Raw genomic sequence first — 22,627 nt, forward strand, 5'->3', positions numbered from 1 at the left:
AACTGTCTTCCTGGCCAGGGAAGGCTGCAGGAAGAGAAAAAGTGACAGTAAATCACAGCTGAGCCCGGGTCACTGGCCAGCAGCCTGGCAGGAGGATGCAGCGTCTGTGCCCCCATGTACCAAAGGAATTAACAGGAGGCAATCCATGGGCAGCTAGGGACAAACATCTGCAGAGATTGTCAGGCAGGAGATGTGGCTCCAGTGTTATGCTACAGGCATTGACCAGGCAGCTGGAGAGGTAGTAAAGCCACCACTGGCCTGATGCTCTGGTCCAAAAACTCTTCTCACGTCATTTTTAATCTAGAGTAATTCTTCTAATTGCCAGCCTAGGTTTTTACTGATATAAAAGAGCATACAGTCTGCAGCTTTACACCACAAAAGTTCCCTCCATCTATTTCTCATCAGATGGTACAGGACATTATGAGGGTAGATGCTTGAGTGACGATTTAGCACTGAAGGAAGAGTGAAAACAATTCCTGGGTCTACTCCCACTCCACTTGAAACCAATGAATGTTTTTCCTGTTGATTTCTGTGAAAGCAGAATTGGACCCATCCTCTTTTTTTTTTTTTTTTTTTTTTTTTTTTTTCTGGTAAATATGCTAATAAGAGGGAAAGAATAAGTTTTATATCTTGACCCATTGGATATGACAAGCTGGTGACACCAATTACCCTGGGGACTTCAGAGCTGTCTAAATGATGGGATCACATTTCTGTGTGGCGCCTGTACACCCAGAGCGTGCTCAGATGCTGTCTCTCAATCAGCATCCTGATCTGTGTCTCTCCCTATCTGCTTCATCTCACAGTCTCACACAAAAGGGAAGGAAGGGAGAGCTGAGGCTGTGTGACGTTCCCTCGGTCCCGATTAATCCACCTCGGACTGCTGGCTCTTAGATATCAGGTGATTGGCACCTCGTAAATGCCAGCGGGAGATGGAGGGATCGATAGGGGGAGAGGGAAAGGGGGGGCAGTTTTATTCAGCCCGAACTGAAGTGGAAGATCTAAGGCAAGCCAAGAAGAGGGAAGGTGAAACAGTAAAAACACAAAAGCAGGACAGCGGTGACAGCTGACGCCACTGCCACCAGCAACTCGTGTGACCTTGGGTGAATCTTTTGACTCCCTGGTCTCATTTCTCCATGTACAAATAAAGCTGATGACCAGATTTATTTATTTTCACTTTTCCCTTAGGGAGAAGGTTCTCTATTGTGCTGTCTCTCCATGGGTTTTCACACGGGAGTATGATGATAACACAAGTTTAAGAACTGCCTCAGTGCTTAGTTAGTAAGGCCAAGGGCTAGCATGAGACATTGGGTTCTCTGATTTGTGCTTGTAACCTGTTCTCCTGGCTGTCCCACTGCAGTCCAAGCTTGACTGATGTCTCCATGTAAGAGTTCCTAAGCAACCCATGAGAGCTGGTTAATCAATAGTTTCTAATGGTCTGTCCCCATGGAGAAGGTTGCCAAGTCCCCTAGGCACCTGTTTCTTGCTGAATCTCCCCAGAAAGGCATCATACACATCACCGGGACTGTGTTAGCTCATGCAAAAAGGTCTCCATGCATCAAGGTGGCCAGTGCAGCAGAAACCCACACGGTGCAGCTGTTTGAGGGATTAGTGGGCAGCCATGGATTTACAAACCAAGCAGCACTCCACTGGGGAGAGGCAGTGAGAGTCTCAGTCCGTCAGTGTTTGACTGATAGTCGTTAGTGTTGCCACTAGGACTGCTTTGGACCCCAGCTCCTCTTTAAGCTACCTCTTTTGCAGCTCAGCAAAGGGCCGTGTCACAGGTCACTCCCTGCTGCTGCCCGCTGCCAAGTCACTCAACCTCAGCTTAAGCAACCGCAACCTTGATAGCAGCAACAGCTTAATATTGGCTAAGCAACTAGTCCTTGGGTTCAGCAGCCATATGGCCTCAGCTCCAGAGGCAAAAAAGTCAGGAAGCAAAGGAGGTTCTCTTCTGTGTGTGTTTTTTGCCTCCCCTCTTTATGTACCACCTGCAAACAGACCAGACAAAGCTTGGCACTAACTCTTGTGTGCTGTTTCAGTGACACAGAAAGTCACATCAGATCCACCTCACCTCTTTTTTATGCAGCTCAAGGCAAGCCAGGTTTCATGGCTCCTTAAAGCTCCCAGAGCCCCTATACTAATTTGTTTCAGAGTTTTTGACTGTTTTGAGTTTTTTTCTTTTCAGCAATATCTTTCCATATTCATTTAGGTTCCCCTTTTATGAAGTAATTATTTATTTTAGTACACACATGTATAGCGCGCCAGCACTTTATGTTGTCAGGTTACTGTGGATCCACATCAGCTGGGTATTGATGGCTGTTTCCACAGTCTTAGTCAAGGCCAGCCTGAGGTATAGGTCTGAACTCAGCCTGCAGAGAAGGAAGATGATGCTAGGCGGCACCACCTTTGATTTGCTGCCAGTGCAGAACGAACCTGCAGGGATACACTCCAGCCCAGAGCAGCACAGCACAGCACACCTTCTTAGACCCTGGTAAATGGTAGAGTGGCCAAGGCCAAAGGTTATGAACAGTAAAAACCAAACCAGACTATAAATGGTGATAGTATAGTCCTGGCCCAAATAAGCAACAGTATCAAAAGTTCCTGCAGGTCTTCCTTCTTTGAAGAAACTGGAAGTAGTTAGTAGGTGTCTCATGTCACTGCTGCCCTCTCATGCAGAAAAGGAAATGTGTGCAGACTGAAAAGGGTTGTGAAGATGGGGAAATGCAGAAGAGCAAAGCAAGAACAAAGGAAGAAGCATTGGAAAGTCACTGATACTGTATAAATTATTTAATTTTTAAATTATTTAAAATAAGATCAAAGTCATAAATCAAGTTTGCATAAAAAATGGGATGGAAGTGTTAGCCATGGTCTCCTGGCCGAATTCCAGCCGTGGAACTGATTGCATCCTGCAGCAGGGGACAGGCATAGAGTTAGTGAGTAAAAATGGACAGATGGGGACAGGGCAACATAGGCAACAGCAACATTTACTCTCCAGCCTGGAGCAAGTCCTTTCCCATCAGTAAATTCCAGCTCCCCTCAGTCTGAAAAAGTATAAATGGCTGCAGCTCCTGAACTGGAGACAATAACTGCAACAAACCTGGGAACATCCAGCACAGCATAGATCTCAGTCATCATCAGAAGTGGTCACCTTTGGAAGTTAGGGCAGCAGTGACTACCATGCTGACCATAAAAGCCTAAGTTCCCCCCTCTGCCTCCCTGTTCCAGCTCCTGCAAAGATGAAAGGATATTTCTGCTAAATGATCTGAGGTAATGCTGAAGGGATGAATTGCTTCTTCCAATATTTATTCAATTCATACTGTGAAATTATTTTGGAAAGATACTTAAAAAAATTCAGCTAGGCCTATGAAATCAGGGAAAATTTACTGAATATAGACTACCTTCTGCATATAATAGTTATTATATATAAATGACCAAAAATGGGACAGTATATTTGGTAAATACTACACGTTATGCAAATCACTTGTTCTGATCCGTTCCAGAAGAAGAAGCTATTTTGAAGCCGTAGTACTTTGTAGCAGGCCTAATACCATATTTCTGATTGTCAGCTCTCTGGTAATTCAGAAATAATGAACACTCAGATTTTGGCTCTATATACGTATTTTTTTTTTAGATTTGGGGGTTTTTACAGTTCTCAGGAAGCTAAAAATACAAACCATTGTGTATCAGGCTTCGGAAAGACACTAAGACACACAAATCCAGGTGTTGCACATTTGTTTAGGTTTTTTAAGTCTCAATTAAATTTAAATTTTATTTCCAAAGCATAAATTTATGTTTCCAAGAAGACATTAAAAAATGGCTGAAGGACCATTCTGGGTTTGTTGGTTTTTGGTTTGGGGTTTTTTTTTCAGAATATCTTCTGTTTGTTTGAAGGCTTGGGAGGTATTTTTGTTTTTATTTCTCAATAGCCAGTTAGGTAAAACAGACGTGAATTTGTCAATTCTGTGATTTCACCAAATATGAGTCCTCTTACTGTTTGATTGATCATTTTGCTTACCTCTTTCTGTCACAGGGATACCATGAGGATTAATTAGCTAAGTGTTTGTATAGATCGTTAGAGGTGGGAAACGTGGGATGCTGTTATTACTTTTATTATTATTACTGAATGAAGAATACGAAAAGTCAAGCAAAACGTCATGTGGTTCAGAGACAAGAATAGAAAATAACACTGAAAAAAATGAGGAGATCATCAGGTCATTCAGAGTAAGCCTCCTCCAAGGGCAATGATCATGCTATTTCAGAAAGAACACATCAGAAATAATCCTTCTCTTCCCCTCTTCCAGTTTCACATGTATTTCTTTTGGGGGCTGGGGAAGGCAGGCTGTAGCATCCTTGTCCTATTTTTAGCAGGAGTTTTTGGCCTTGAGTAAGTCACTTCATGTCTCCATGCATCTGTTCCTCATGTAAGAAAAGAATAACATTTCCTTTCATTGAGTGCAATTGCTGTCTAACAGCCCCCTTGATGCTAGAGGCGGCCATCCCATTCCCAACCCCACCTCTGGCCACATGTCCTCACCCCACACCACTAGACTAACAGTGACCGTGCAGACAGCCACTTTTGGGAGGAAAACCAGCAGGAACCACATTTCTGTGCTGTGTGGTTAATGCTCTGCTGGTAGTGTTCCTGAGCAGGTGCTTGGCAGTGTCAGGTGTGTATCTATCCTGGTGCAAAGGTAGCAGCAAGACGTGGAGAAGGAGGTGTGCATCGGCGAGCACTTGCTTTGGTTCAGGTGTGCTGCAAAACTGCCTCCTTTGCTGGTTTTTGGATAAGCCTGTGGAGGTGCCTATCCATCCACTGATGACAGAGCTGGCTGAAGTTTGGCCACCTCAACTTGAGGTAGCAAAAAGGTGTGTGAGATGAGTCCTGCTATCTCTCTCTGTTGACCAGCCATCACTACCACCCCTCCCTGTGCGTTGGATGACCTTACCAGTTCTCAGGCCTTGGGATGGGGACTTCAGGCTCATAGCTCTTGAGGTGATGTCCATGGCCATGAACCAGTTCAGTGGCATCTCCTGGTCTCCTCAGAAGATAAATATTTGAGCAATAGTAAAGGCCAGGTTGGAGGAAAGAGGGAACAAATCTATAAAATCAGATGGGAAAAAGCTCTAAATTCTGAGGCAAAGATCATGCCAGGGAAGTAAGAGAAGCGAAAGGAAATATGTCCTTTCAGCTGAAGAAGGGAAAAGCTCCTCTCCGTCCCCTTGAATCAGTCTGAGATAATAAGGCTGCTGCCTTTCTGATTAGTGCTCTGTGGCCCCAGCCCAAGCAGGGAAAATCTGCATTTCAAATGGCGTATTTTAAAGTACACAATACCCAGGGGCCCTGATGCTATTGATTTGCCTCTGGTGGGGTCACTGCCTCACTTTCTACAGCTTTATTAACTGGGACCATACAGTGGGCCTCTTTCAAAGTGAAAGGAGAGTGGATGGGACATTTGTGTTCCAGGGGAGCTGGGGAAGGAGCGGGGTGACTTTTATTTGAGCTCGCTTGGCAATGCCCCAGAGGTTTCATAAGGGAGGCTGGTGACCCTTACAGGACTTGCCCTCCTTTTGTAAGTTTCCCTGGAGCCACCCTGGGGGTAAGGAGGCAGGTCTATGCTGTCAGCAGCCTCTTTCAAGGTGACTGTCCTCCCACCCCCACAATGCTGCTGGACTCAGCCAGGCTGTGACCATCAGCCACTGGGCTGGGAAGGACCCCCCTCCTCTTTCCCCTTAACATTTACACCTACTACCTCTGACCAGAGAGGGAAGGGCATGAATGGGAAATGTGACAGCAGAAGCATAGCGAGAGTGTTTCCAAGGGCTGAGGTGTCCAGACGTGGTTCTGACATGGTTGAGGTCCCCACCCTAGCCAAGGAAGCAAAACCAGTTAGCTGGGGTATGTGGCTGTGTTCATGTATGGGATGCTATACTCCTTCCAGCTCTGGAGGAGACCCATGTTTAAACCACGGGCTGGCTCTGAAGGCTGCAGTGAGGTGTAGGTCCTCTGAGTCATGCGGCACAGGGCTCCAGCTCATTTCACCATGTCAAGGGGGTTTCCAGGTCTCCAGGGCATCTTGGGTATCCCCAGAGAACTGTGCATAACAGAAACAGGGTGGCTGCTCCCGGCAGGATACTTGCTGTAGCACAAGCAACGGAACCTAGTTTCCCAAATCATGGGTTAGGGCCTTATTTTTACTGCAGTAGCTTTTTAACCCTAAGCTAAATTTAACCTCTTTGCTCCTCAAGCTCCTAATTCAGGTTCTGTGGGAGTATGCCCAGTTTTAAGTGACTGTTTCACTGAAACCCACCAGGCTTTAAGCTGCAGACCCTGCACGTTCAGCAGTAATCAGCAGAATAGAAACATCTAGTTCTTCTCATAAGGAGAGAGACAATACCTTCTTTCTGAAAGTCTCTGACAGAAATGCATGAATGACATTACAGTGCAAAAAGGACCATGCATGTAGCCAAGTTATATTCTACAAACGTGCATCTCCCAGTGCAAATTTATAAGCCCTCTGAAAACACAAGAAGCTGCATACTCAGGTTACCTGGTTTACAAACCAGGAGGAGCACCTGCCATTGTGGAGTTAACTTTGAACAGCTTAGAGACATCCATAAGCAGGAGACAAAGTTGCATAAGCCATAAATAATGTCACAAGTGATTGCCTAGCTCTGCTGAGTGCAAAATGGAGATTGTCTTTGGAGTAGCACAATCATTTGTACTACCATTGGCAACACGGTATCTTTTAGATAGAGCTCTGTTTCTCTTGTAGCACAGGTGAAACACAAACAAAAAAAGGATTAATGGTTTTTTTTTGAATGGTTGGGAACCAAGGTCCAAAAATATCTGCCGAGGGCCAGGTAAAGGGTGGGAATGATTTCATCTGACTGTGTTGGTACGTGCAGCTGAACTGATCACCTGGGGCTCCCCATACAGTCAATAGGGAGAAACAGAGCTGTAATTCGTCTGCCCAGAGGCATTTGGGTACAGAAGGGAGAGATGATTCTTGGCCTAGACTCCTCTACCTGTTATCACATAAACTGTAATAGGTGACCAGCTCAGAGGAAACCCCATCTGTATTTAGTTTACTGAATCTGACAATGGAAAATGCCAAAACCATTGTCCCCTGCCTGGCCTAGAAGGTCTCTGTTACAAATACCAGGCTGTTAGCTGCCACCCAGACTGACCAGGGCACATATAAGATCAGCCATATGTCACTCCTTGTTTTGAGGTGGGTTTGTTCATGCAGCTCTGGTCAGCTTTGGAGAAACACAGAGAAAAGTCAGCAAAAGCCAGACTGGGACTGTCCCCAGCCCTTGCAATTGCATCCATCTCAGAGAGATGCTACTTTAATCAGCAGGGCTAAGCAGATTCTATAGGCACAGCTGTTGGCCATCGTTTCTGCAACCAGCCAGTTATATCCTCAGCTGTCACTAGGTGAAAATACCCAGCACAGAAATAAGATATGGGTCAGCACACTCAGTGCTGGAGTCAATCCAGTGTTAAAGATGGATGGATTCCCCCTTACTCATTCACTTCATTGGCATACTTACTAAAATCACCTGCTTAGTGCCCCCTCTGGAGAATAAACTCAAACGACGCCTAGAAACAAATGTACTCCTTAAAAGGGAATCAGCATTGTGCTATAATAGAAAAGATTGTCTAATCACTCCATCACTAATTACAAATAACAAGATATCACTAATTAAAATGTGAAAGTGTCTTACGCAAGGTATAATAAAAACGGGTAATTAACAACCAAAGGGAAAGCCACCACCTTGCCACTAATCTGCATTAGGCTACAAAAAATAAAATAGTACTCAACTCTAGTACGGCAGTTTTCATCTGTAGATCTGAAGGCACTCCTACATGGGGAGGCATGTATCCTGTGTCGCATTTCATCACTGGAGAAACCAAGGCAACTTTACACAACTTGTGCGTGGTTATAGGGCAAGTCAGTGGCAGAGTATCCTTTACTTTGGACTCTTCACAGATAGTGACAAGGAAAGTTTCAGCATTTGAATGAGCACAGTGATTTCAAGGATTTGTTTTAATGTGTATGTGTATGAACAGTTAATTTAGCTGACATTTCAATATTAAACTGAACAGTAGGGAACAGCCTGTTCCTTGCCATGACTTTTGAGGTCTGTTTAATGCTGAGAAGCGTGTCCCATGTACTTAAACAACAGCATCAGAGGGTGATTTCCTGATGGGAGAGAGAGTGAAATCACAGAGAGCAGCAAAACAGACGTACTCCAATTCTGGTGACAGTAAAGACATGAGTCACTTCTGAAATCGCTACAGAAAAACAGTTTCCTTCTCCACTATTATCATCCAGTCACGCATTCCAGAGGCTGGGGAATGAACAGAGTGAGGTTTTGCTCTCTGCTCATCCTCTTTCCCCCACACTTTCTCTAAGTATCCACCACTGGTCACTAGTAGGGGTTGGATACAGACTCAGACATACCTCATCTGGCTCTTCATACAGCTCCAGGGAAGGGGACAAGAGGCAGCTTCATCCAAGCATCCTTCTCCTTCACACCAAGACTATTTTACAAGCCCACTGCAGCCATACTGTACACATGAACTGCAACAACTGTGTGCTAGGTTCAGAGTGTAAACTAATGATAGCAAAGTCTGGTTTTAATGTGAGAAGCGTTTCCAACATGCATAACCATTCATAGCAATTTTGACCCCCAAATGCCTGAAAATATAGCCCGAGTTCCTCATTTCTGCCTCTTGTAGGTGCCCAAAAAGAAGCAGCATTGTGATCACTTTCTGAAAAAAAAAAAAAAATAAAGTTAATGAACTCATCCGAGGTCAAAACCACAGGGAAGGGTTTTTCTCACTACACAGTATTAAACTTGCTAAACTAGGAGAGCTCCATTCTCTTGTATAGCTCTTCCGGGAGTCTCTGCTTGGTTGTGTTGGAAATAGGTGATGTAATCTGGTTAGAAGACTTGGTCACAGTTTTGCTCAGTGCCCACCAGCTGCCTCCCAGCAGCATAAGAATGAATGATTTTTGTCACTGACAGATGGAAACAAATCAAGTTATCCTCAGAGAACTAGCTAAGCTTGCTGCTCTGGAGAGGGCATCCCCTCTCCCCGTTGCTCAAGTGGGGCCAGTGCTTTCCCAGAGCTTTGCTACAAGCAACATAAGCCATGAAACTTGTCCACTCAGGAACATATGAAGTCTTTTCTCTGCCTTTGTCATCAGGGAAGGTCCAGAGATTCAGATGGCTGAGTCCAGTTCATAGGAGACCTCCACATTGGGGAACACATCATGGCGGTGGGAACCATAAAGACCCCAAGATGCAAACATGCGTTTTTGCCTCCAGCCCCTATAGCGAGAAGGAAGGCCAAGGCTGGGGGGGATACCACAGGCATGGCAAGCTGACATCTCAAAACAGCGGGATGCCTCACACCCTCACCAGGTCCCCATCCTGGTGCCGGTGCCACAGGCTGCCCTGCCAGTGACCGCATGATATTTTTTCCCTGCTCTCTTTGTTCCAGCTGATGCAGCAGCAAGCCGCGATCATGGCGTCGGTGGCGCAGGGTGGCTACCTGAACCCCATGGCAGCCTTTGCCGCAGCCCAGATGCAGCAGATGGCGGCTCTGAACATGAACGGCCTGGCAGCCGCCCCCATGACACCAACCTCAGGTAAGGGGTCAGGGGGGTGGAGAGGGCAAAGGGCATGAAAATCTGGCTGCATCCCAGAGGAGACCTGGCAGGACATGTTAGCTGACAGGTTCTCCCCCAGTGGGTGTTTACTGAAATGTTGGTCTTGGTGGTGAAGGCCACTAGCAGTGAGGAGTGGAGCCAACCAGATCCTTTTTTGGTTTGGGAGAGGGAGAAGGGGCAAAGAAAGGCTGTTACTGCCTCTTTCAGGGCTGGGGCCAGCTGCAGGTCAGCTTCTGTATCATGAGATAGTTGTAAGGGCAAAGTCAAAGGGCTCACAAGCAGTGGGCTGTTGGGCTAGCTGTGCCCTGTGCCAGGTGGCACTCGGTGATGGGTGAGGAGACAAACAGGGTTGAGATCCACCAGAGCCGGGACGCAATGGGCTTGTTGGGAAGGAGGAAGGGTGCTGGCAGGGAAAGCACTGGAAAGCGCTCTCAGCCATAACCCTTCCCTCTCAGCCTTATCCCTTACACAATTTTCCTTTAGCTCTGAGCACCCTACAAATGGCACAAAACCTCCCCCAGTGGCCTACACTGGTTTATTGGTGGTGCATATAGATGTCCAAAGGGTCAATGCTGGTGCTGTCACAGCCATGCTGGTCCAAAGACAAACAAAATAAGGTTTGTGGTGAGATGCAATATCATTAACAAGATGCATTATGTCTCTGGGACACATAAGCCTTTCCCCTACTATGAAATAGGACAGGAGGTACTCAGGGAGGACCGCTGGTGCTACCTGGAATGAATGGAGTGGCATGTGGCCTAATAGCAGGGAACCAGGGCAGCAGAGAAAGGGGGGCCAAACCATGAGAGGAAAGAAGTGAGAATCTGGAGAGCTTTGCAATATAGCACTGAGTCTGGTAGGGGACTCAAAGGTTCAGAGGACCATTTCTAAGGGACAGGTCAGGATAAAAGGGTCTCTGGGGTGATGCAGTTGCTCCTATGAGAGGCACTGGGGATGGGACTCAGTTCGGAAAGACATTGCATACCAATGTCCTTGTGTGAACCTTGAAGCATCAAGCTGGCCTGGAGGGACCAGCTTGACAAAGGTTTGTGGTGAGACATGGGAGAACTGAGCTACACCTGAGCCAGCTGTGGTTCAGGCAGTGCTGGCCAGAGCAGGATGAACGACTCCAGAGCAGAGTAGTAAGAGATGAAATGGGCAGCTTCATTGCCAAACGTGAAGAGGTCTGCACAGCCCTGGAGCAGGGAAGGGCCATCTGACAAAGCAGCCAGGAAAGATGCCTCATGGCTGAGCAACACTGGATGGCAGGGATGTAAGGTACCACAGCAGTGCAGGCTTGGGGGCTATTCCTAATGAACTGAGTTCTGCTAACCTGCCTGCCAAAGAAAACCTCCCTGTTCACACACAGCTTAGCATCTCTTTGCAATCTGTAGCTGGCAACAATGTCAACAGCTACTGGATCAGATACCTATCTTTTCCTTTGCTTGTATTAGAATATGAGGGGGAAAAAAGGGGAGAGAAAGAAAGACAGATCTCATTCCATGCAAACTTATGGAGACCCGAGGAAAAGCGCTTGACACAAAAATCTTATACCACACATTTCGAAATATATGTTTACAAAACGATAAATGTATAAACAACAAGTCGATGGAGCTACCACAAATCCAAATAGAAAAGTGGCTTAATTATATGTGCACCCTTTAAACCCGCTGCTGGAAAGATTATCATATTTGCATTAGCTAGATTTGTTTTGTTTTGGTGGGAGCAGAGAGAACATCAAACAAAGACTGCCTGGAATTCAAATGCTCTCAGGGCCTGGAAAGCTGAATCCAGGAGCTGGTTTGTGATGGCCCCACCACAAAAGAGCACAAGCTCTTTTGCATATAAATAAGTCTAGTGAATGAACGAGTTCTGTGACATAGGTGTGTAAATACCAGTACAACAGCCAAATTCTGTGCCTACCATGATATCCAGCACATGAAAATTACCCCAGCCCTTCTTTGGTGTAAGCTCTACTCCTTTTCTGGTGTGCCCAGTGCCTTTTGGGGACTGTTAAACTCTTATTGAGGAGAAGGAAAGGTACTTAATGCCTCCTTTCCCTCAATCTTTAATAGTCAGACTGGTCAGCCTCGGGGTTTTCAGGCCCCTGAGCTGGGAGGTAGAGATAGTCTGCAGAATGAAGCCCCAGTTGTTGAAGAGGTGGCAGTCACTGACCTGCTCCTCCACCTGGATGCCCACAAGTCCATGGGGCCAGATGGGATCCACCCAAGGATACTGAGGGAGCTGGCAGAGGAGCTGGCCAAGCCACTCTCCATCATTTATCAGCAGTCCTGGTCAACCAAGGAGGTCCCAGATGACTGGAAGTTAGCAAATGTGATGCCTCTCTACAAGAAGGGTCGGAAGGAGGATCCAGGGAACTACAGGCCTGTCAGCCTGACCTCGGTGCCAGGAAAAGTCATGGAGCAGATCATCTTGAGTGCCATTATGCAGCACGTGCGGGACAACCAGGGGATCAGGCTCAGCCAGCATGGGTTTATGAAAGGGAGGTCCTGCTTGACTAACCTGGTCTCCTTCTATGATAAGGTGACCCACTTGGTGGATGAGGGGAAGGCTGTGGATGTTGTCTACTTGGACTTTAGCAAGGCTTTTGACACTGTCTCCCACAGCATTCTCCTGGAGAAGCTGACTGCTCATGGTTTGGATACGTGCACTCTCTGCTGGGTTAAAAACTGGCTGAATGGCCGAGCCCAGAGAGTGGTGGTGAATGGAGTCAAATCCAGTTGGCAACCGGTCACAAGTGGTGTTCCCCAGGGCTCATTGTTGGGGCTGGTCCTGTTCAACATCTTCATTGATGATCTGGATGAGGGGATTGAGTGCACCCTCAGTAAGTTTGCAGATGACACCAAGTTGGGTGGAAGTGTCGATCTGCTGGAGGGTAGGAAGGCCCTACAGAGGGACCTGGACAGGCTGGATCGATGGGCTGGGGCCAACTGCACGAGGTTCAACAAGGCTCAGTGTCAGGTCCTGCACTTGGGTCACAACAACCCCATGCAACGCTACAGGCTGGGGGAGGAGTGGCTGGAGAGCTGCCTGGCGGAAAAGGACCTGGGGGTGTTGGTTGACAGCCGCCTGAACATGAGCCAGCAGTGTGCTCAGGTGGCCAACAGGGCCAATGGCATCCTGGCCTGTATCAGGAATAGTGTGGCCAGCAGGACCAGGGAGGTGATCGTGCCCCTGTACTGGGCACTGGTGAGGCTGCACCTCGAGTCCTGTGTTCAGTGTTGGGCCCCTCTCTCCAAGAAGGACATCGAGGTGCTGGAGCGTGTCCAGAGGAGGGCAATGAAGCTGGTGAAGGGTCTAGAGCACAAGCCTGGTGAGGGGCGGCTGAGGGAGCTGGGGTTGTTTAGTCTGGAGAAGAGGAGGCTGAGGGGAGACCTTATTGCTCTCTACAACTACCTGAAAGGAGGTTGTAGTGAGGTGGGGGTCGGTCTCTTCTCCCTAGTAACAAGCAATAGGATGAGAGGAAATGGCCTCAAGCTGCGCCAGGGAAAGTTTAGGTTGGATATTAGGAAAAACTTCTTCACTGAAAGGGTAGTCAGGCATTGGAACAGGCTGCCCAGGGAAGTGGTTGAGTCTCCATCCCTGGAGGTATTTAAAAGACAGGTAGATGTGGTGCTTCGGGACATGGTTTAGTGGTGGACTTGGCAGTGCTAGGTTAACGGTTGGACTCGATGATCTTAACGGTCTTTTCCAACCTTGACGATCCTATGATTCTATGATTCTGTGATTCTATTGTCAGATTACAGGAGGGGAAAGCTCATGTTTTTTACATGCTTTCCAGAGTACCCATGACTAGTCATTATTGAAAATGAGGTGCTGGTTTAGATTTTGGACTCTCCTTATAACATGTTTTCAATCTTGGAGCCAATGCACTTTGGCATTATTGCAGATTTACCTTGAATGAGTAGCTTCCTTCATGAAAAACCTCTGTAATGGATTGTGGAAATGTCTATTGACAATTACTCCTTGGGTGAAATGTTTAGACTTTGAAATGACTCCTTGTATTACTACAACACTCACAAAGCTTGTGATAAGATGCATAGAAAATGTTTCACATAACGTCTGAGCAAGCAAACCTACAACACTAGCAGCGATTTCTGAGTAGCCAGGAGATATCTGAAGCCTAACGTGCATTCTCCTGCTGGCTTTTGTTAGCATTCAGAAAGCCAAATGGAAAATGATCATTTGGCTTCATAGCAGGATTTCCAGTCATTGAAGTATATCTTTGTTCTGACTTGGAATGAAAAAGAAACATTTCAAAGTTTTCTGAAAAACAGGCGTTAGAAAAAATTTTGGAACATTGAAAAAAAAAAAAAAAGAAGTGTTTTGATCTTTCCTAAGCAAAAGAAGAATTGTGCTAGAAAAAGGACACTGGTAACCCAGAAGTCCTAGAGGCTTTGGTGGTACTGGCTGAGCACAGTGCCTCTGTGCTGGTATCTTCAGGCCTCCTAATCCAGCTGGTTTTCTGTGCATCCCGCCTCTACGAGCGTGGGTTCCTTCGGACATGGCCATGAGTTCATTCAGGCTCACAAGTTCCCATGGGACCAAGGAACTTAAAGAATTTTGGATCCAGGCAAATCTAACAGACTAGAGACAGGATGCATCTCACCTGGCTTTAACCATACAAAAGTTAGACATCTAATTTAAACTAGTCACTTGGCTTGCCTGCAGTCAATGGAGTGCAGTAGGCAGTCCCAGTGGGTAATTCAGACCATAAAAATTTTGTGCTGTTTGCCGGCATTTTGACGATTCCCCATCAAAAGTCAGGTTTATATCACACAACAGTCCATAATTGCTAGGCAATTAAATTGACATCTCTGGAAGTTTGGTTCAGGTTTTTCATTTCTTCCACCATTGGTATAATCTGGGTGAAAAGTGAGCCTCCAGTGGGTCTGCCGCTCTGTTAACTGAACAGAGGGGCTAGAAATGAAATTTCATTTAGGCTTCCTTCCTTCTTTCTCTTCTCCCTCCCTCTCTCCATGCTGTAAATCTGCACCTGGTGTAGCTGCAGCAAGAGATCTCAAATCAGGGATGAAATGCACAACTGGCATACACCACCACCATTTGTTCTCTGTGGTGGCATTATGCCAGTTTTACTCCAACTACAGATCTGACCTCTCCAGGGGGGTTCTTTATAAGAAGAAAATTAAAGAATTGCAATGAATATGCCTAAACTTCCTTAGATATGCACAAAATAGCAAGCACAAATCCCTTGCTGCAATTTTAGAAAAAATTACTTACATTGTCTATGCAAATAAAGGAGAGATCCAGAAAAGCAGCTGAAATTTTAACTAGCCTTTGTGATTTGCAAGCTGATGGCATATGCTAAGAGCATTGCCTTTGGAATTCAGTTGCCACTGCTGGCTCCCTGTACCTCCACAGAGGACATTTTTAAAGGCCAACACCATTTAAATAAGCAAAGGGGAAGCAGCAGCTTGTCTGCTCAGGGTATAAGAAAACAGCTGAAATATTGCCTGCTTTTTGGGCTACTCAAATCAGAACATATTAAAACATCCTATGTATCTGTATTGGTTTTCTTAAAGCAGCGACATAGATTTAAGCAGTTGTTAAAGTGTGTTATTGGACTAACCCATCATGGAATGCTGCTATGGTGAAGAAAATTTCTGCAATTGCTTTAAAAAAGAGGTTAGTGCAAAAATGGTGTTTTCAGTCAGTAGTATACCCTGACACAAAAAGATATTGCTGAAGATAAGATAATTTAACTTCCCACTCACAGCTAGCAAGAGAAAAATATGATTTCATGCTTATTAAAATCTCATTTTTGATCCCCAAAAACATCCTGATTATGTTGCAAGAAGCACAGACTGTCCAGTTATTTTAAACATACATAGGAGCTGACAATAAGGTAGCAGAGGGATTTAATTCTTCGCTCACAAATTTAAGAATTCTCTACTAGTGGGTGACAGGATCCCACCCAAAACATAAAGACTAAATTGTTCTTCTGAAATAGCAGCATTACAGTCCCGCACAAGATGCATCTGGAAAGAAGGGGAGGGGAATATGATTCCATGAAAGAAACAAATCTAGCCCAAATTTTCCCCTTGTTGAGTGGGAGATCTCTGCTAAAACTCTACAAAGTCAAGTGTGGACCCAACCGGGACACTCAAAAAAAAAGTATCACTGGCTGCCTTTGGGCTACAAATCAACTTGTCAAACCTTTTAAGGATCCCTGGTCCTGAGAAAGTTCAGAATGAGTTTGTACATGAAATGTGCATTCGTGAGAGAGTACAGAGTAGTCCTGGAAATCGATACGCCCACAAAGCTGACATCTCCAAAGAGAAACTGAGAGGCACTGCTGTAGAAAGGTGGGACTGAGAATTTGCTTCTGGTGCTAAATGGTATCTAGGAAAGAAACATCTGCTTATTTAGCAATTTAAACAGGTAATACTCCAGGGAGAAAGTTGAAGAGGAAGGGTGATATTTCTATAGATTTCTATTGCTTGATGTTAGCCATGGATCTAGTTTAGAGACCATGATCACCAAGCAAAAGCTTCATTCTGTTGAAGAAAGGTTTGCAAGACTTTAAGTTCTTTCCAAACAGAGGAGCAACGGCTAGCTGTCCCTTTCTTTGCACAACAGCTTGGGAGATTTTTCATTCCTTGGATTATCAGAAGGTTTCTGTGTGGTGGTCACAGCAGTTGTGTCAGCAGTTTCCTTGGTGTAGTTATTGCTTCCAGTACTCATCAGCTCTGATTTTGTGTCCTCCCCACTTGCAGGTGGAAGCACGCCTCCTGGCATAACTGCACCAGCTGTGCCTAGCATCCCATCTCCAATTGGGGTGAATGGTTTCACTGGCCTCCCGCCGCAGGCTAATGGGCAGCCCGCCGCAGAAGCCGTGTTTGCTAATGGCATCCACCCTTACCCAGGTAAGCCAGACCAATGCTGTGCCCACAACCTGCTCATGCAGTCTCAGGGAGATTGCCCACATCCACAGGCTTTGTCTACCATGAGCCACCTTGAAGGATTGTACCCCACACCATCAGGGCTCACTCTAGCATTGGTGTAGTTAGGTCTTACCCAGCTACAGTTGCTGTACACTTAAATCTGGATGATAGACATCACGGGCATGTGGAGGTAGAAAATTTTTATGCTGAAGAACTGAGTGCTCATCTGCTGGATGACTTGTCTGGTGAATATGGTCAGGACAACCAGCATGTTTTGCTTTAGCTAAAATTTGATCTGAGGCCTGACCAGTTCATGCTGGCAAATCTCCTAGTGGTACTCCCAAGGGTCTTGCTCCTGGCTAGCCTTGAAGGAGCTGTGCTAAGCCCCTTTGTATCTCCTAGCACCCACAGTTGGTATCTCCTGCTGGGATTCCCTTGCAGCCAGATGGCTCTGGGAGGACACGTCCAGAGGGTCCACATGACTGCTGATCCAAACTGCTCCATGCCTCAGACCATGTGCACAGGCAGTGGGTGTTGGTCTCGGCAATGCTCACTGCATCCAAATTCTGTTGCCTTACCAGGCCTTTAATATAGCCACAGAAGGGGCTCAGCTTCACCCTTTTGTGGCACACCACTAGAGAACTGCTGCTGGAATTCAGAATGTGACTAGCTCGAAAAATGCCAGCATTGAAGGAGGGATTTTGCAAGCCCTGGCAGTCAAGGATGAATGACGGAGGTTAAAGGATTCATACCTGCCTCTATACCTGTACTTACAAATATATGGACACTCTGGGGCTGTAATCACCAAGAACTCGGTAGTTTACAAGTCCTTAATGTGCACCTACATTTTTTCAGCACCTTCAAGATTTGACATAGCCCTCTCCTCCAAGCTATACTTCTGCTAGGAAGACATTCCTTATCATTGCTGTACACATACTAATAATAACAATCATAACAATAAAAATGTAAGTAAATGTTACTAATTGATCCTAGCCACCAGCTGGCAAAGGAGTATTTTACCCTGGGGCACTCATAGATTGATCTAGTCTGTTAGGAAACCAAACACTGAGTCAGATGCTCCAGCCAAAAAGCCCACAAGACCTCTAAGAAAAAAAATTCTTTTGATCTCAGCCAGTCCTGAAAACTCAGAAGATTCAACATCACAAGGGACTTTATGAGCTACAAGGAAAAACATCACATAACATAGAAATACAAAAGTCTTACCTAGTTACAGTTCAGACAATGTCACTGAAAAAAAGCCACCCTGTGAATGCAGCAAAGGAAAGCCCAGAAATACCAAGAATTGAAAAATAATTATCATCCTACACACACACACTTTGTAAACATTTAGCCGTGACTTCAACTTTAAGCAGAGTTGAAATCAAGGGGCTTACTGTGCTAAAGGTTAGGCATGTATACACATGTTTGTAGCAGCTTAGAGGGATGGGGAGCTCTTGGAGGCTTACAGAAGCATCAGAAGATTGCAGGGACCCCTTAGTATGCTCAGTGAGCTCAACCACAGCACCAAGAAAGCACCTTGTCTTTAACATTTTATAAATATAGCCATCTGTTCAACTATCCATCTGGCTAAGTATCTACCTGTTTGCCAGTCTATCATCTCTCTGTTTATTCATCCATTTCTATGTCTATCTTTTTTTCTGGTTTATCCAGCTCCTTTTAGCTAATCTTCCATGATCCATTACTGCAGATATCAGAGAAAAGATGACCTTTCTAGATGAATCCTAATGACTTGAGCTTCTGTTACTATCTCCAACTACCGCATAATTAAAGAAAGCTTTCAGTTAGGTATTTCATCCATGATTATATAAAAGTCAATGGCCTTAACCTGATTCTCTCTGAGTTTTGGAGAGACTTGCTCAGCCAGCAATTCACAGTAAGTCCCTGCACAAACACCAACAGCCTAACACACTGAAAGGTGACTATCATCCTTGCTCCACTTTGCCACAGGCAGAGAGGTTCCTTTCTGCCAGTAAAGCTGACATCGAAATAGTCTGCTTTGTGTAAAGTTTGGATTTATCTTGGTGTGTCTTCAGCAATATATTGGTCTTTCTCGGTGTTCAGCTTCCTCATAACTTAGTGACACCTTAAGTTATAGCAGAGGTGTAAAGGGAACAGTGACAGGCCAAACCCTCACCTCTCATTTTACTTCTGCCTGTCCCCACTAACAATGAAACCCTGAAAGCAAGCCCCTTTGTAGCAGTTTGGGTGTAGGACACATCATGTGTTTGCTCCATCTTATCCTCTTCCTTCTCATGAGCATTTATGCACTCTCCAAAACTTTACTCCTTGCCACAGGCTTTATTGAGGCCTGGAGCTTAGCAGCATTAAAAAAAATGATTAGACATTTACATGGGTAATGAAAACATCCGCAGCCATATTAGACTGGATAAAAATGTAGAAAGGACACAAACCTTCATGCTTTATGATATAAGCCAGCCACTAATTGCTTGGGGTTAGAAAGAGATTTTCATCACTGGGCAACTTTTTCCATCATTGTTGATTATGGGATTTTCCGCACTTTCCTCTGTAGCATTTGTTACTGGCAGTGCCTTGTGGTTCTGCATGTCTGTGTTTCTAAATGCAAAGGTAGAAATAAAATATTAAAGCTGAGCATGCAATTGCACTAACATTACAGAAAAGAAAAGAACATGCAAGTCCCCATCCAAAGTCAGCGTCTTCCAAAAAACCTTCTTTTATGGTATATCTCTCATTCTGAAAGTGGCTGAGAGAGCTGCAGTATTATGTACATAACCATAGTCTTGCTATGATTATGACTTGCCATGTATTGCTTAAAGCCTGAATTTTGCTTTCAGATACTCTTTCATACTCCACAAAAAACTCAAATGTGGATTCACACCATTATATACCATAGCAGAATGTTCTTTGTTGCCTGAAAATAACAAAACAGGACAATCAAAATCTGAAGAGGCATGACATCCATATCATTCAGACCCAAATAAATCCCTTTAATTGTGCAGTTTGTCTACATGTCCACCTTTGTGTCTAGCTATAATATTTTTGATTCTGCATCTAAAGGACTCCAGAACTCCACAGTCTGTGCACTTTAAAAACAGGTCCATATCATGTAGTTGTATTTACTCTGTAGTTTCCCTCTTTTTTTTCTGTCTTCCCCAGTGCTCTTTTTTTAAGATTCCCTTTGTCTGAGCAAGGACACACACACACTATCATTTGAGTCAGACTACTGAACCATCCGTGGCTTTGGGGCAAAGGCAAGAGTAGGTTGAACGTCCCTACTCACCAGGTCTCTGATCACAGCCCCAGTCCCTGCAGAAATTAGCTTTTTCTGGGCTCCAGCCAGGCTATGGATCCACGCAGTAGCACTAGAAAACCATTCTTTGCAAGCATACACTTTTCAAGACATGCTCTCACCTTCTCCAAGCTCAGCCAGTACATAATGCCTCACAGTGTACTTTTTGGCATGGGCAGAATAACAAGGGAGTAAATATTTCCCCTTCCACTAGTCTGAGGCCCTTTGGAGATCTGACCTTTTTATGTATTAATGCCTGCCCTTTAGTCTTTCAGCTTGCAGAGCTATTGAACACGGCAACGTGTCACAACATATAGTGGGGACAAAGAGCATAATCTGTTGTGCCGTGATCTTGTGAGTCACTCCGTAGCAGCACAAGAGCATTTGCCATTTCCACATTAGCCACAGTAACAAGGATTGTGCTCTTCTGCCAAAGCTTCTTAACCACCCAGAGCCCAGTGCCTCTCTTGTAACAGTGTGTGATGTACAGTAATAGTGGAGACCATCTGCACTGGTTTCTGCTGTGTCTCACACCATCAGCGCTCTGCTCTCTGGTAACAGGTCCTGCCCTACTGGATTGCATTGTGAGGGACAGAACAGAATGCTCACTCCAAAAATAAAGCCTCCTTGGGACAAAAAGGGGAGAGGGAGATGAGAAAATGGGGAGACCAAAGGGCAGCAAATAAGAGAGAGAAGGGACTGGCTGTCAAAAGATCAGTGAAATGAGGGAACTGGAAGGAGGAACAGAGCAGAGACCCCAGAAAAGAGTGAGGACTGCTCTGTGGTCGTCTGCCCAGTGATGCGCACAGAAAGAAGTGGCAATACACCCCATAACATGCAATAGCTCGCAAACAAACCTATTCCTCCTGGGCCAAGCGATGCCCAGCTTGACCAGAGCCAGGGATGGATCCAGTGGTATGGCAGCTTTGTAGAGCCTCAGATGGGAATGCTTTCCAGAACACTGAGTTCTTCAGTGTATTTGGTCTGGGCTTAGGTTGCTGAGAAAAACAAAAGCAAAGTTCCTTTCGTTGCTCATAATACATTAAAAACATGTAATCTCATTTACCGTTCTCAGGCACACAGTGGTTCTGTTTCTGATTGCCCACTGCTGCCAGGACTATCTCTCTCTCTCCTCTCTGCAGACACAGCAGAGGTCCCCTCACTCCACTTTGGTTACACTGTGGGTACATCTGGGCTAGCAAGACAGCAAACTCCACTTCATACCCTGTTTGGGGTCCAGCCCTCTCTGGCAAGGACTAGCTGTCAGTACAAATGGGTAGCCAAGCCTTTATGCCCACATGTTTCCAAGCCACTGCTGACAGTGACAGTAAAGGTGTCCCCCAAGGGTGATTACGTGTGCTATAGAAACTCATGTCTTAGGAACTGAACCGAGACCATCAATTCATTTTCCTTGGCTCAACAATGAGCTATCAGGCAGTAACCAATTTCACCCATTGCCAGCAGAGACAGGATTCAAAATCCATCTGTAATTATTATCATTACCCAAGCTAATTTTGTAGGGGAGGAGTTGCCGGCATGCTAATATGACAGCCTTATCTATTAGCTTGTCAATTAGCTAGCAGCGCTGCTGACGGACAGGCTGCTGCTCTGGACCAGTCAGTCCAGGATCAGTCCTGATCATGACAGACACCATCCAGTGGCCCTGGGCAAGATCAGGGCTTCATTTGTGCAGGCAGAGAAAGGGACTGACTTCCCCCACCCCAGTGCCCACTTCAGTCCTGAAAGATGTCAGACAAGAAGAGTTTAGAAAGGAGGTGAATCAGGAGAACAGAAAGAGAGTGACCTGCTTTCACCTATAGAAGGCCCAGGATGAAAACCAAGACCCACAGCATTCAGTCTAGATACACACCATGTCCTAGAAATGTTCCTGGCTCAGCGGCCCCGACGCTAAGTTACTTACTACAGGAAATTTTTGGCTGTGTTGTGTTTGTCCACCCTAAGTCTCTGAGTGATAGCTTTCCTGTTCATATTTTGTGTCAGCAGTTCCAAAACTGCAACAGTGAGCACCTGAAACATCATTATGACTAGGAAGCTTTTATTTGACCCATTTGTAACAATCTGCCACGTGCCATAAACCACACTTTACTGGTAAAATAAATAAGTGAAGGAATGCATTCATTAAAAATATAATAACAAGTTGCCATCTTCAATTGTAGTCTAAGTTACTTTAATGATGTCATGTACTTCCAACGATCATGCTGCAGCCATAATGAATGAGGCTGTTTAAGGCAATTGTGGGAGCCTTTCCAGTGCCTTTTTCTCCTCTGACCTGGAAGACAGTGTAAATACAAATCAGGCTCTGTGCTGATGTTTTCAGAGGTACCTAAGTGAGTTAAGATCTTGAGCTTTATTTTCAAAGGTGACTTAAACTAAGCTCCCCAAAATATGGAGTTAAGTGCCTTAATAGCTTTTAAAACCTGACCCTGACTTATATATTTATGGCCTTAGGCAAATAGAGGGAAGCCTGATCCTAACTCTGCTGTTGTATTAGTATGTCACCTTGGCCAGCGACCTCTACCTCTCCTGCATTTCTGAGTCTTCTGTGTCTTTCTTGCTTTGTCCACTGGAAGTTCTTCATTGCCAGACACAACTCCTATCATGTGTTTTCACAGCACCCATCTCAGCAGGGGCCTGATCAGGGATGGGGCAAGGTGGGACTATTAAGAAAATAATAAAGATAATCCTCATTTCCAGGGATGAACTATATG

At 45.4% G+C, this 22,627-nt stretch overlaps 1 protein-coding gene across 20 annotated transcripts in view; it reads left to right on the top strand.

Annotated features, from left to right (window-relative positions):
* The window catches only part of CELF4 (CUGBP Elav-like family member 4), a gene marked incomplete at both ends in the record, with an annotated part of 696,584 nt that overhangs the window by 638,047 nt on the left and 35,910 nt on the right, over positions 1-22,627 (top strand). For 13 of the 20 annotated variants that reach the window (XM_082337403.1, XM_082337393.1, XM_082337405.1 and 10 more), the window contains 2 exons: positions 9,515-9,662; positions 16,442-16,591. In XM_082337403.1, the coding sequence (XP_082193529.1) occupies positions 9,515-9,662; positions 16,442-16,591 (298 nt within the window). The remainder of the gene's footprint in view (positions 1-9,514; positions 9,663-16,441; positions 16,592-22,627) is intronic. The other 7 variants (XM_082337404.1, XM_082337394.1, XM_082337390.1 and 4 more) reach the window with 1 other exon arrangement.

This window comes from Platalea leucorodia (genome assembly GCF_965183815.1).
Source record: "Platalea leucorodia genome assembly, chromosome: Z".
Taxonomy (NCBI): Eukaryota; Metazoa; Chordata; class Aves; order Pelecaniformes; family Threskiornithidae; genus Platalea; species Platalea leucorodia.